At 50.0% G+C, this 13,112-nt stretch overlaps 1 protein-coding gene across 14 annotated transcripts in view; it reads right to left on the bottom strand.

Moving 5' to 3' along the window:
- PALM2AKAP2 (PALM2 and AKAP2 fusion) overlaps positions 1 to 13,112 on the bottom strand; it is a 595,149-nt gene that overhangs the window by 214,031 nt on the left and 368,006 nt on the right. For all 14 annotated transcript variants that reach the window (XM_051852170.2, XM_051852118.2, XM_070047110.1 and 11 more), the window contains 2 exon segments: positions 1,402 to 1,516; positions 499 to 520 (listed from right to left, as the gene is read on the bottom strand). In XM_051852170.2, coding sequence (XP_051708130.1) covers positions 499 to 520; positions 1,402 to 1,516 — 137 coding nt within the window.

The following is a 13,112-nucleotide window of genomic DNA, read 5'->3' as shown; positions in this document are numbered from 1 at the left end:
GTGAGCGGGTTGGCCATGGTGGGAAGGAACTCAGGAGGAGACAAGAGAAGTTCAAGGTGAAAGGAAAGAGAGGGTGGTGAGAGAGAGAACATGGCTTCATCTCTGCCTGCTACCCAGTCACAAATGACGGGGTCTCCATGCCCACACAGCCGTCTCAAGGGCACAGCAGGCAGGCTCCTTCCCTTCCCTACTTCTCAGACAGAAGTCTTGGGAACGCAGATGCTTGTGGGTCCGCCTGCTACTTTAAGCATTCTTGCTGGTCACGTGGAGGGTCTCAGGCCTTCCTGTGCACCAGGGAAGCCTGCTCTCCTCTCCATGTGGCATCCCCAGCTCCCCAAGGCAATGTGGCTCTCCCGAGCCCTGCCAATGGCACTGTCCCTTCCTGCAGACACCCCAGCCAACCGTCACATCACGTCCCTGTGCAGAGCCTGTGTTAGTGAAACTCGCTAAGCTGGAATGCAAGAACTCTCGCCTACAGCTGGGGCAGAGTGCACTTACCTCCATCCGTGTTGGAGAAGCTCTGTGGAGACAAAAGCAGGGCAGGGTGTTACTATCCACACAAGGGTGGGTGCACTCGCGCGTCAGTCAGCCAGTCTCCACCCCACCCCCAACCCTGTGCCAGCCCAAGCCCAGAATTTCACTACAAGGGAGCAAACTCAATGTCCTCTTCTTCTGAGACATTTGTTCAGGATCCCAAAATGTCAGGGAATAAGTTACCATTCCCACGCTGTGCCAGATTTCTCCCAATAGAGATCGACTTTAGTTCTCCAGAAAACAGCCCTGGTTGAACCGGAGAAGTGTGGGTGTAAGGAGGACACAGCAGCTAGATGGTGGGAGGGTCCTGATACATTCAGAACCTGTTGGCTTTTTGGATTTTCTACTCTTGGCGACACAACACCATGTGTTTTACACACAGTAAAAATGTCCTCTGTTGACACTATTCATATTTAGAATTCACATCTGGTCCATAGGGTGTTGCTTCTAGCCTTTTTTTTTTTTTTTTTTTTTAACAAAGGAAAGACTAAAAAAACACAGCATAATTAAAGCCTTAGGGAACATGTTTAATCTGCTTCATAGGAATTGGCTTTAGATTCCTAGTCCAACAGGAGAAGGCTTTTCATGCACTAGGTGCAGAAGGGGTCAAGACAACAGGTAGATGGGGTTAATTTAGTGGCTCTTTAGTCTTCCCAGCAGTGAGGTGTTCAGCCAGGCACCTGAAGATAGGCCACTTCCAGCACTGGGGCAGCACCTGGGCCTCACACACCTGTCCCTCATGTCAAGGTGTCCATGGCCCAGATCTCTCATCAATACCCTCTGGCTTGTTCTCCAGCGGGTGCCATTTTTCTAGGCCTTACTTCCCCCTTGGATTTCATTTAGGGAAATCAGGTTTGTTTTCTTCACCTTCTGAAAGTCCTTGAAGGATTTCTCTGTCTCCTTGAGTTTCTCTAGGATGATTTGCTCTTTGGCAGATATCTGGGACTCTTCGCTTTCTAGCGCCTGTATTTCCTGCTCCAGCCTGGAAAACACACAAAGAGAAGACAAGTTGCCTTATTGTCCTGCCATCCACGGGCAGGCGAGCAGCGACTTGGACCTTCCTGGCAGTCTCTGTTTTACATTATGCTGAGGAACCAGGCCAAGGTTTTACATTACAGAGCGTCCTCTGTTTCCAAGTCTGGGTGGACCCCAGTCAAAGGAAAGCCACCGGCACCACCTCCTCTTGTCTGCAGCCCCCAGCCTCCAAGCCTCTTAACCCACCCATTTCCCATTCAGAGGGAGGCTCTTCTATATAGCATAGGACATCACAGCTGAAAGAAAACCGCTGCCTATTCCCTCGGCTGTCTCAGAGTAACTGCTTGCTCTCCGCTTGGCCAGAGAAGAGCCAGTCTTGCACAAAGAGACTCTGTCACCAAGAAAGGGCTGCTGTCCTGTCTCTCAGTGGCCTAATTTCTCCTGCCAAAAAGAAGCCAGTTGGGGCAAATGGATGCAACCGCCCCTACTCTTCTGGACCTTTCCTCAGCTTTTACAACTATTATGTTTTCTGAAATGGAAGATTCAGCATTGTCAGGAGGCTCTGGGAATATTCTGGAATGGGAATGACAGCTAGGATTTGGGGAAAGTCTTGGCACCTTTATTTTCTCAGTGCAAGGAAAGTGACAGTGACCAGCTTTTACGGTGTGGTCACTCTGCCATAGGAATGAAGCTAAGAATTCACAGGGACGGTTCTATTTCATCTTCCCAAGACCCTGTGAGTAGGGAACCCTCATTTTACAGGAAGATCACGGTAAGACTTGGCAAGGCTGAGTAATGGGTTCACTGTTACAGAGCCCTGAAGCAAGGATTTAGGGCAGCTCTAAACATTGTGCTCTCAGCTCAGGGCTTCTGCAATGTGTCACATAGTCCCTGCCTTGTGCGACCCTGTGTGTGCTGGCATACGAGGGTGGCACTGTTACACAGCAATGTCTGCCGGGTCATAGAGGGAGACGCTAGAGAGGGCTCCTGGCTGTGGTGCCTCCTGAGCTATTTGGTAATAATTGTTCATTCACAAACTCACTCATTCACTCACTCACTCATGTTTGCATCTGGCCCCTGTCCGCTCTGTCATGCTGGAGCTTTGCTGCAGCCTGTCTACACCCCTTCTCCTCTTCCACCTTCTGATCCACTCATGGGAACTTATACTGAAATCCACTGGACTCATAAGGTGCTCAGAGTGAGTCGCCTGGGAGGTAAGAAGCAGCAAGGCAGAGGCATGGGCTCATTTAGGGATGCCTTACGCCCCAGAGTCCTTTCCTGTTTCCTCCAGGGTGTCAGAAAAGTGACCGCTGGATGGATGGGAGTCGGGAGCAATTAGTTTGCACTAAGAAGACAAACCATACATCCAAATGTCAGGATGCACACGGCTTCAGATTCATTCATCATCTCACCCAGAGTGACAGTGGAAATCTGAGCACAATTTATAAGGTCTGACAGTATTCAGCCTGCTAGTACATATCTGACTCCAGTCTCACTAGCATGCCTGTTTCACTTGATGTCTTAGTCAACAGGACTACTCCTTATCTATCCTTGCTTCTCCCTCCTCCAGGAAACACACCTCAAACCCTAACCATTCCTGAAGTCTCCATGCAGAGGCCTCCTAGGCCCTGAGGCTTTCCTAGATTGACCACCAGGAAATAACATCAGCCTGCCCGGAATATTTCTTAGCACACGATGTTGGCTCATCGAAGTCTTACCAAGGGTGCTATATGATAGAGTAGTGGTTCACAAACTAGCTGAGTTTTGTCCCCAAAAGATATCTGGAAATGTTTAGTGATATTTTGCTTATATATAACTCAAAGGAAGAGTAAGCTGGTGTTACTGATGGGCAGAGGCCAAGGATGTTGCTAAACAACCTACAGTGCATGACAGTCCCCTGCAACCAATTATAATTTCCCATGCTAGATTATAAATTCATCATGGGGAGGAGACAGTACTCAGTACATCTATGTTGAATGAATTTGAAGAAGCTGAGTCAAATTGCACAAAGGTATGGTTCAGCCAAGAAAAAACTATCAGTTTCTGAGGCCACAGTGGCTTCTTCAGCAAGCTTTGACTTGAGAGACTGTGTAAGGGTTAGGACACAAATAGAACCCACAGTGGGTGCAAGCAACATAGAAATATAAAAAGAGATACAATGCTTTTGCCATACCAAATGTCCAACAAAATCTTCTGTGCACATTTGAGTGGATAATTCTGAGGGAAATCAAGGCATGAGATGCGTGTCCATCCAAGGGTCCATGGGCTGGAGGCGTGGTCCCCAGCATGGTGAGGTTGAGGTGGTAGAACCTCTTAAGAGGTGAGGTCTTGTGGGAGATCACTGAGGACACTGTCCTTGGACGGAATTAAGGTAGTTCCTAGGGGACACCTTGGTTACTTCTGGCAAAAATGTTGTTATTAAAAAGAGCAGGCCTGGACGCTCCTTGCCCTGCCTTCCTATCTTAGAATGTGAGTGCTCCCTCTTACATGCACTTTATTTTTTTTAGATTTATTTATTTGAAAGGCAGAGTTACAGAGAGTGGGAGAGAAAGATAAATCTTCTATTCACTGGTTCACTCCCTGAAAGGCCACAATGGCTGAGGTTGGGCGAGATCAAAGCCAGGAGCCAGGAGCTTCATCTGTGTCTCCCACATGCCTGCAGGGACCCAAGCACTTGGGTAATCGTCCACTGCTTCACTGCTTTCCCAGGCCATTAACAAGGAGTTGGATGAGAAGTGGAGCAGCTAGGACTTGAACCGGTGCCCATATGGGATGCTGGCATCACAGGTGGTGGCTTAACCCACTATGCCACAATGCTGGCCCCTTACTTGTGTTCTCACCATATCATGACACCGGCCAAGTGAATCCTGAGCAGATTGTATTTAAAACTCAACGTGCAGTGGATTACACGTATTATTCTCAAACACATTCCCTCTCTTTCCCGTCACCTGACCCAGTGACGGTGTCTGACCAGGTGACTTATTTTGGTGTCATGTTGGGTGGAATACGTCAAGCATGCTTTGACTTGGGCCAATGAGATGTTGCTGGACAAGACACAGGCAGAGGCTTGGAAAAGTGCTTCCCTGTTGGGCTTGTCCCCTGACCCCTGTAAGCGAAAAGAGAAGAGCTTCTCTGGGCAGCTGCTGCCCCTTCAACCTGGACCTCAGAGATAACCCAACTCACAGCCAGAGCTGCACGTCCAGGGTGAGCCCAGCCCAGATCAGCAGAGCCCAGCCTGGATCAGGCACCCAGCCTGCTCCCATAAGCGTGAGCAACAACTGATTTTTGGTTTAAGACACTGAGTTTGACAGGAAGCTCATTGTAAGCATGATTGTAATAATTACCGGACACGGGTCAAATATATTCAAAGGGAGTTCATAAAGTTCATGGAAAATGGAATTAAAGGTAAGTTTAATTTTGGTACAAAAAGTTTTGAAATCCATGCATAGTTTTTTTATATGCATTTTAATGAATTGTTTGAAGCCCCCTCTTACATGTTGATGTTAAATATGAAGGTATATATTCTAAAAGGCATACCCCAGTTAGTTGTATACAGTATATACACAAACACACTTACGCATGTTTACCCCAATAATACTTGAAGCTAAAAGGTTAAAAAAGCACAAGCTCCCCGTGCTCTCCCCCTAATCCTCACAGAAACGTGGAAAGAAGTAGAGCACTCCTTCACGAGGACTGAGACAGAGAAAATGGGAAAATATCAGAGGTATTTGTCTCTAGGTAATGAGATTGTAGCTAATTTTGTTTTCATATTTTCCTAATTTAAAAATGCATTTATTACTTGTCAAGATGTAATCAGCTACTTTTTTTTTTTTTTTGGCCAGGCAGAGTTAGTGAGAGTTATAGACAGTGAGAGAGAGACAGAAAGGTCTTCCTTCCATTGGTTCAATGGACTGGAAGAGGAGCAACCGGGACAGAACTGGTGCCCCAACTGGGACTAGAACGTGGAATGCTGGCGTCGCAGGTGGAGGATTAGCCTAGTGAGCCATGGCACTGGCCAATCAAACGGCTCTCTGCTGTGGCCCAGGAGTGCAGTGGAGGATGGCCCAAAGTGCTTGGGCCCTGCAGCCGCATGGGAGACCAGGAGAAGCACCTGGCTCCTGGCTCCGGATCTACACAGCGCGCCAGCCATGGAGGCCATTTGGGGAGTGAACCAATGGAAGGAAGACCTTTCTCTCTCTCTCTCTCTCTCTCTCTCTCTCACTGTCTAACTCTGCCTGTCAAAAACAAAACAAAACAAAACAAAAATATCACCCTCCCCACTCCTCATCCCCCACCTCCAAGGCAGGCATTTGGAGGAGCGGGACACCTGCATCCTGTACATGGCTTAAATTCTCAGCTTGATTCTTCATTTCCACTTCCTACTAACGCTCACCTTGGGAGGCAGCAAGTGATTGATCAAGTACTTGAGTCCCTGCCACGCACATAGGAGACCTGGATTGAGTTCCTGGCTCCTGGTTTCAGCCTGACCCAGCCCTGGCTCTCATGAGCATTTGGGGAGTGAACTAGCACATGGAAGACTGATTCTTTCTCTCTCTCTCTTTCTCCCTCTCTCTCTCTCCCCCCTCCCTCTCTCTTTCTTTCTATCTCTCTTTCTCTCTCTTGCTCTGCCTTATAAACTAAAGAACTAGCTGCCTGCCTCTCTGAGGTCTGATGCTAAGAAACTAGGACTGACAGCCTATGACATCAGGAGGGCTCAAGGCCTCAGCGCCTCATGTGTGAAATGAAAGGTTAATGGGGAGGGGCACTCCAATATCTGCTTAATGCAAAATCAACCTTTACTGAGCTGGTTTGGTTGGGCTAGGCACTACCAGGGATGCAAAACCAAACCCAGGGAGTTAAAACTAATGGTCTCCAAGTAACCCCCTTCTCTGGATGCAGGAGCCCTAAGTGGTTAGGAACGCTCTGTGACCTGGGGCCTATTGGCTGGCCTGCCATCTGCACAGCCCTCCCTGGCCCTGTGGGTTTCAGGGCACTGAGCTATATAGCTCAGGTGCTAGAGATTTGGGTCATGATACCCCGCTGCTAACCGAGAAGGAGAGGAGCGAGAGAAAAACAACGAAACTAAAGCTTTGCGATAACAACTGAGCTTCACCCCAAAGGGGATGGGTGAAGGCCATGGACAGCCTGTGTCCGTCTAATGAGTTAGAGCCAAGCACATTTTTTTTCTCCAAATGCACGTATGATCTTGGGTTTTGCAGGTGTTGAGTGACCTGGGCCACTCTTCCTTAGGAAAACCTGAATCTTGGGACCCAGGAACATCCCAACAAACAGTTGTCAAACAGTCAACACCAGTGGCCCCAGCCAGGCTAGAAATGCCACTGCTGGGGCCAGCACTATGGCATAGGGGGAGAAGCCATTGCCTGTAGTGCCAGCATCCCATATGGGCACCGGTTCGAGTCCCAGCTGCTCCACTTCAGGTCCAGCTCTCTGCTATGGCTTGGGAAAGCAGTAAAGAATGGCCCAAGTCCTTGGGCCCCTGAACCTGCATGGGAGACCCGGAAGAGGCTCCTGGCTCCTGACTTCAGATCGGCACAGCTCCAGCCATTGCAGCCAACTGGGGAGTAAACCAGTGGATGGAAGACCTCTCTCTTTCTCCTATCTCTGCCTCTCCTTCTCTTTCTGTGTAACTCTGACTTTCAAATAAATCTTAAAAAAAAAAAAAAAAAGAAATGCCACTGCTCTGAATGTTCATGACTGAAATTGAATGCAGTCTTCTCTGGAGGAGATGAGTAGGTAGTGCTGTGCTAAAAATAAGGAATGGGCAGGAAGTATAAGTTATACACAAAGTTAATTGAGGCCCTGCAGACTGTGACAGGTGCACCTAACAGCCCCTGACCAGCTTGCTCTAAGCAAAAAGCAGATTGCAACAAACTGTCAGGAAAGGTGACACACTGCAGCTGTGGAGGTTTAATTTACTGGAGATGAGGTTGCAATGGTGGCCAGATGGTCTTATAAAAATTCACCTAATCCCAATGGACCTGCTGTATTCATAGGAATAGACAGAAGGGCTCTGGCTCTATGAAGTACATCCGTTATGCTGTTTCCAAACCCACTGCTCCATTCATCCATCTAACTTTAGGCAAACACTCCCTCTGAGCACCAGGGGCAGAGATAAATCAAGCACAGTGTCTGTTCACAGGAATTCTTGGTCGAGTAATGAGGACAGCCATGCAAACACACATATCACAATGCAACTCCACAAGGGCCGTAATCGAAGGAGGGAGCATGTGTTACAGACTGATTCTACTTGCAAGTGGGTGTCAGGGCCTCTATCTTGTCTGCCCAGGATCTATTGTCTCCTTCTTTCATTAAAACAAAATCCTTAATTTTCTCGATGCCAATGTGCCCAGCCAATTAAGTATATCCCAGCCCCTCCCAAGCCCCCAACTCTGGCCAATGAGGTGTAAGTAAAAGTTGTTGTTGAGCAGGACTTCTGGGAAAGCTCCTTAAAAGGGGAACAGCTGAAGTCAGTAGCACAGTCATATGCCCTTTATGACTTCTGTTTTTCTTTATGACTTTTTGTTTTTTTTTTATGGCTTTTGTTTTCTTCTTCCCTGGTGCAGGGGCCTGGTACCGGAGATTTGGATTTGTTTCCCATTGCTGCTGTGACAACTACCACAATATAAGTGTATTGTGTACTATTTTACACTTCTTCAGAACAGAGGTCTGACATGGGGTCACTTGGCTCCAATCAGCAGGGTGTGTGAGGAGCGCCTGCGGCCACCTGCTTTCCTTGGCTCGTGGCACCCCCGCCCCCCACCTTCAAAGCTGCCCATGCTGTGTCTCTCTGACCATTCTTCCCTAGTCAATTCTCCCCCTGACCCTTCTTCCACCTCCCCCTTCCACTTCTAGGGATCTCTGATTGCATGGGACCCATCCAGGGAATCCAGGGTAATCATCTCCCCATTTGAAAGTGGGCTGTTAGGAAACCTTAACTCTGCTTTGCTGTAACCTAACAAATTCAGTTTCCAGGGATTAGGATGTACACATCATTGGGGGTCCTATTATTCTGCCTACCATAAGGGATTTATGATGCCAGAGGCAGAGCAGTCATCTCGTGTCCTCAGAGGCACGACTATACGAAGGACAGCCCAACGTGCAGAAGGCAGGTGCTGGGTTCCAGAGGCACAATGCAGTAATGACCCCACGTCTGGACTCCAGATTCTTGTTATGAGTTGAAGCCACCGTTGGGATCACAGCTAAATGCAATTTCCAACTGATACAAGATGTTGAGAAGGACTGACTGAGTGGGTGACAGATTAGCTGGGCCTTGAAGGATGCATTCATCAGTTGGAAATGAGAAGAAACCATGCCAAGCAGAGGAGGCTGCCCATGCCAACACCCAGGATATCACATGTCCCTACTTCAACCCAAGGTACATGGCCTTGCGTGGCCTTCTCAGTCGCAGCATCCTCTGCCCTCCGGTTACAGGGCTCAGCTGGGTGCCCCAGGCAGGCCCTCAACATCCCTGTCTCCCTTCCCCATGGCTCCTTTTGTGCTTCCTCCAGCAGGGTCTTGCCTGGTCTTTACTTGGTCTTTAAGGTCTTGCTGAGAACTTAACTTCCTCTAGGGCCTATAAGGAGGAGGAGGCAGGAGAGGCCAAGTGGCAGGACTGCTGGGCCACTGGTTCTCCAGTTCCTGCCTCCCATGATCCTCTGCTGCACTGCTGCCCTCTTACTCACAGGAGCCAGAAAGCATTTCCTTGGCCTGGTGTGGGGAGCAACCCGGACTAGACTGAGTTACTGGAATTAAGACTTATTCTATGCATCTGCTCTCCCACAATATGGCGCTGGGAGAGGAGAAAACAGCTTCTACGCAGCTGCCTCCAGTTCAACCAATAAACTGTAGGACTTGCTCCTGATTGGAGGAGAGCAGCGTACTCGGCGTGTGGGCAGCCGAGTTAGGATTGGCAGAGGAGGACTATAAAGGAGGAGAGAGACGGCATGCACCGGGAACATCTATGAGGAACATCTAAGGGGAACATCTGAGGGAACACCTGTGCAGCCCCCAGAGAACCGGCCGGTGGTGTGCCACTCCCCTGCGGAAGTGGGGAATGTGGCCAGGGGGAACTGCCCTTCCACGGAGGTGGAAGGGATAGTAGCCAACCCGGGAAGAACCAGCAGCAAACCCGGGGAGGGCCGAGCAGATGAAAGAACAGCGCAGGGTCCTGTGTCGTTCCTCCACGAAGAGGGGGAGCGACATAATGGTGCCGTGACTCGGATATGAAGCCTAGGCAGGGTTTTGTGTCATTCCTCCACGAAGAGGGGGAGCGACATAATGGTGCCGTGACTCGGATATGAAACCTAGGACGGATAGGAAACTTAGGAGGGAAGAAGCAGGAAAATACCGGAGAGAGAGACTAGCAAAGAGCCTAGGTGCCGGAAGAAGCTATTGAAAGCCTAGGCAGAGACTCGGATATGGACTGTGGGAAAGAAGTTAGGATTGAAAGCGAAAGTGAAAGCTTTCATAGACTCGGATGCGGACTATGGCGGGGAAGCTAGGAGACTGAAAGCGAAAGTGAAACCTGGAGGAGGCTTGGACTCGGATACGGACTGTGGGGAGAAGCCAGGAGAAATGAGAGGAATATTGTTGGAAGAAAACTTAAGAAAACATACCGGGTAGAGAAAAATGTTAGGGAGGATGAAGCCGCGAGTGCAGGCCAAGGCGGAAACATAAGCCACCTTGGAATTCTTCAAGTCACCCCGGGGAGCAAGAGGCGAAGATCTGGAACCAGAGGCAGAGACGTGGGCCGCCAGGTTGAAATTCGCCAGGTTAGTCCGGGGAACTTGGACTGAATGCCGGTGGTGGCGGAAACATTCGCGGAAGCCGCCGCGTGCAGAGAGAGCACGGGGCGTGAATAGATAGGGAACGCCGGGCTGGCGCGAGGCCGTGGTGCGGGCGCGAAGTGCGTGGAGACCGCGGAGCGTGCGCGCAGAGCCGGGAACCCGCCGGCGGGGCGAGGCGCCGGGAAGCCGCGCAGAGCCGTGAAGCTGCCGCGGGGCGAGGTGCCGAGAAGCAGCCTCGGGGCGAGCGCCGCCGGGAAGCCGCAGGGATAAGAGAAACAGAAGTTTAGAAGTAAAATGAGAGAAATAGGAATGCTGGTAGATAGAAGTAAAATAGGAGAAATAGGAATGCCCGGAGATAGAGAAATAGAGAAAGGCCTCCCCACAACACAGCAATGAGAGAGCTTGGATTCGGTCTGCCTGATTAGGGCGATAAGCACCAGCAGGCAGCTCGACCAGAGTATGAGCTGCAGGTCACCGAAGATAGGCACGAATCAACACCAATAAGCCTCCCCACAATATGGCAATGAGAAGGCTTGGATTCGGTTTGCCTGATTGTTAGGGCTTGTAAGCCCCTGCAAGCAGAGTAGAGCATGCGCTGCAGGGCACAGAACACAGGCATGCATCAGTGCCTAAAAACCTCCTCACAACATGGCGAAGAGAGGACCCGGATTCGGTTTGCCTGATTGATAGGACTTGTAAGAACCTGTGGCAACTCTAGCAAGTAGAGCAGAGTGTGTGCTGCGGGGCACCGAAGACAGGCACGTATCAACGCCAAAAATAAAAAGAAAGGGGGATCTGTGGGGAGCAACCCGGACTAGACTGAGTTACTGGAATTAAGACTTGTTCTATGCATCTGCTCTCCCACAATATGGCGCTGGGAGAGGAGAAAACAGCTTTTACACAGCTGCCTCCAGTTCAGCCAATAAACTGTAGGACTTGCTCCTGATTGGAGGAGAGCAGCGTACTCGGCGTGTGGGCAGCCGAGTTAGGATTGGCGGAGGAGGACTATAAAGGAGGAGAGAGACGGCATGCACCGGGAACATCTATGAGGAACATCTAAGGGGAACATCTGAGGGAACACCTGTGCAGCCCCCAGAGAACCGGCCGGTGGTGTGCCACTCCCCTGCGGAAGTGGGGAATGTGGCCAGGGGGAACTGCCCTTCCACGGAGATGGAAGGGATAGTAGCCAACCCGGGAAGAACCAGCAGCAAACCTGGGGAGGGCCGAGCAGATGAAAGAACAGCGCAGGGTCCTGTGTCGTTCCTCCACGAAGAGGGGGAGCGACAGCCTGGGTGTCTGTCAGCTGAATCCCAAAAGGGTACAGCCTCACAAACTTGGTTTCCAACAGTTGTATTGCTTAGAGAGGGTGCTGCCCATAAACCTGGGTGGGCATCCTATTTCTTTCTCCACCAATGCTGTTGCTGATAATCCTAATAATTCTGTTTTGGCACCATATATACATATATAGTTACGCATGTAATAGCAATAACAATGATTGGGACTACTGAGTGTTTACTATGTGCTAGGTACTGTCCTGTTTTTTTTTTTTCCTCATGCATTATGCTACTTAATCTTCATGACAGCCTATGACCTAAGAGAATCTTTAACTCCCATTACACAGATGCAGGAACTGAGAACACAAAAAGATCACTGGCTTGCCCAGGGACAGAGATGATGTGGGGCCAGCGTGCGGACCCTGTGGTCTGGCTGGAGAACCAGGGCTCCTTGCCACTCTTTTCAACTAACTGCCTCCCATAACCATTGCTTTCTTTCCTCGTCACTCCAGAGGGCACAGTGCAACACAACTTATTTTTCATGCTTGCAGACATAGAGACAGATTGGGAGTGGAAGCTGTTTAACCCAACTGCCCCTCAGGAACACAGAGTCCTTGAACTGTGCTCCACCAACAGTTATCTCACTTGGTTTGAGATCCTCCCTACATGGGGAGCCCCACCCCTCCCAGGACATCACAGCTCTCTGGGCCGTGCTGACCATCAGCAAGCTTGATCGCAGATCGGAGGTTCAGTGTTCTCTCCCTACAGCTTTCACTAACTGAGTTCTATACCATGGAAGGGCAGAGATCAAGTGTAGTCAACAGTGACTCGGAAACGCAAAGACTCAAGGGAAATGGAACTTCTACATAAGCCATGGGGGAGCATGGTTCTGAACTGGGGCCCAGCAGTGGGGAAGGAGGTGATGGGAAAAGTAGAAAAGGAAAGGAGTGGCAAGACCAAGGGGAATGGCGACTCCTGGTCTCCCTCATTGGGTGAGCTCAGCACTGAGTTCATGAAGCTGGGCTAAGGCAAGATAAGCCCCCAACGAAATGTTCACAAAATCCCTGAGATCCTACGTTTATTCCTGGACAAGTTTTAAGTAAGATCAGCCTGTTGCTGAGGACGGACTGAGGCTGGACAACTTTCCTCATCACGGAGGAGCACGGGACAAGGTCGCACGCTGCCCTGGGCCAAGCACACTGCCACTCAGGTGCTGTGAGCCTCTCAGCAGACAGTCCCAGAGTAAATGGGGACAGTGACAGACTGGCTGGAGGTGCTGAATTCAGACCTGTTCTTTCTTCTTGAACTGCCTTGTCATAGGTGGGCAGCCAAGTGGGGAACCTGTCTGGCCAACTGGCCGAGGCAAGAACCTCAGGAAAAATGTTTGCTGCTCAAGGAAAGCTGCCCATGTCTTTATGCATCTGGTGCTAGCGAAGGGTAAAGGAGATGGGTGGTTGTTTGGTGCCCATTTTCTTCGTTCACAGCAGTGCAATCCCTCCGGCTGAGCTGTGTGCATGGCCAT

Source organism: Oryctolagus cuniculus, chromosome 1 (assembly GCF_964237555.1).
Source record: "Oryctolagus cuniculus chromosome 1, mOryCun1.1, whole genome shotgun sequence".
In the NCBI taxonomy this organism is placed as follows: Eukaryota; Metazoa; Chordata; class Mammalia; order Lagomorpha; family Leporidae; genus Oryctolagus; species Oryctolagus cuniculus.
Note: the sequence above shows the minus strand (reverse complement) of the source record. Positions and strands in the feature narration are given on the sequence as shown.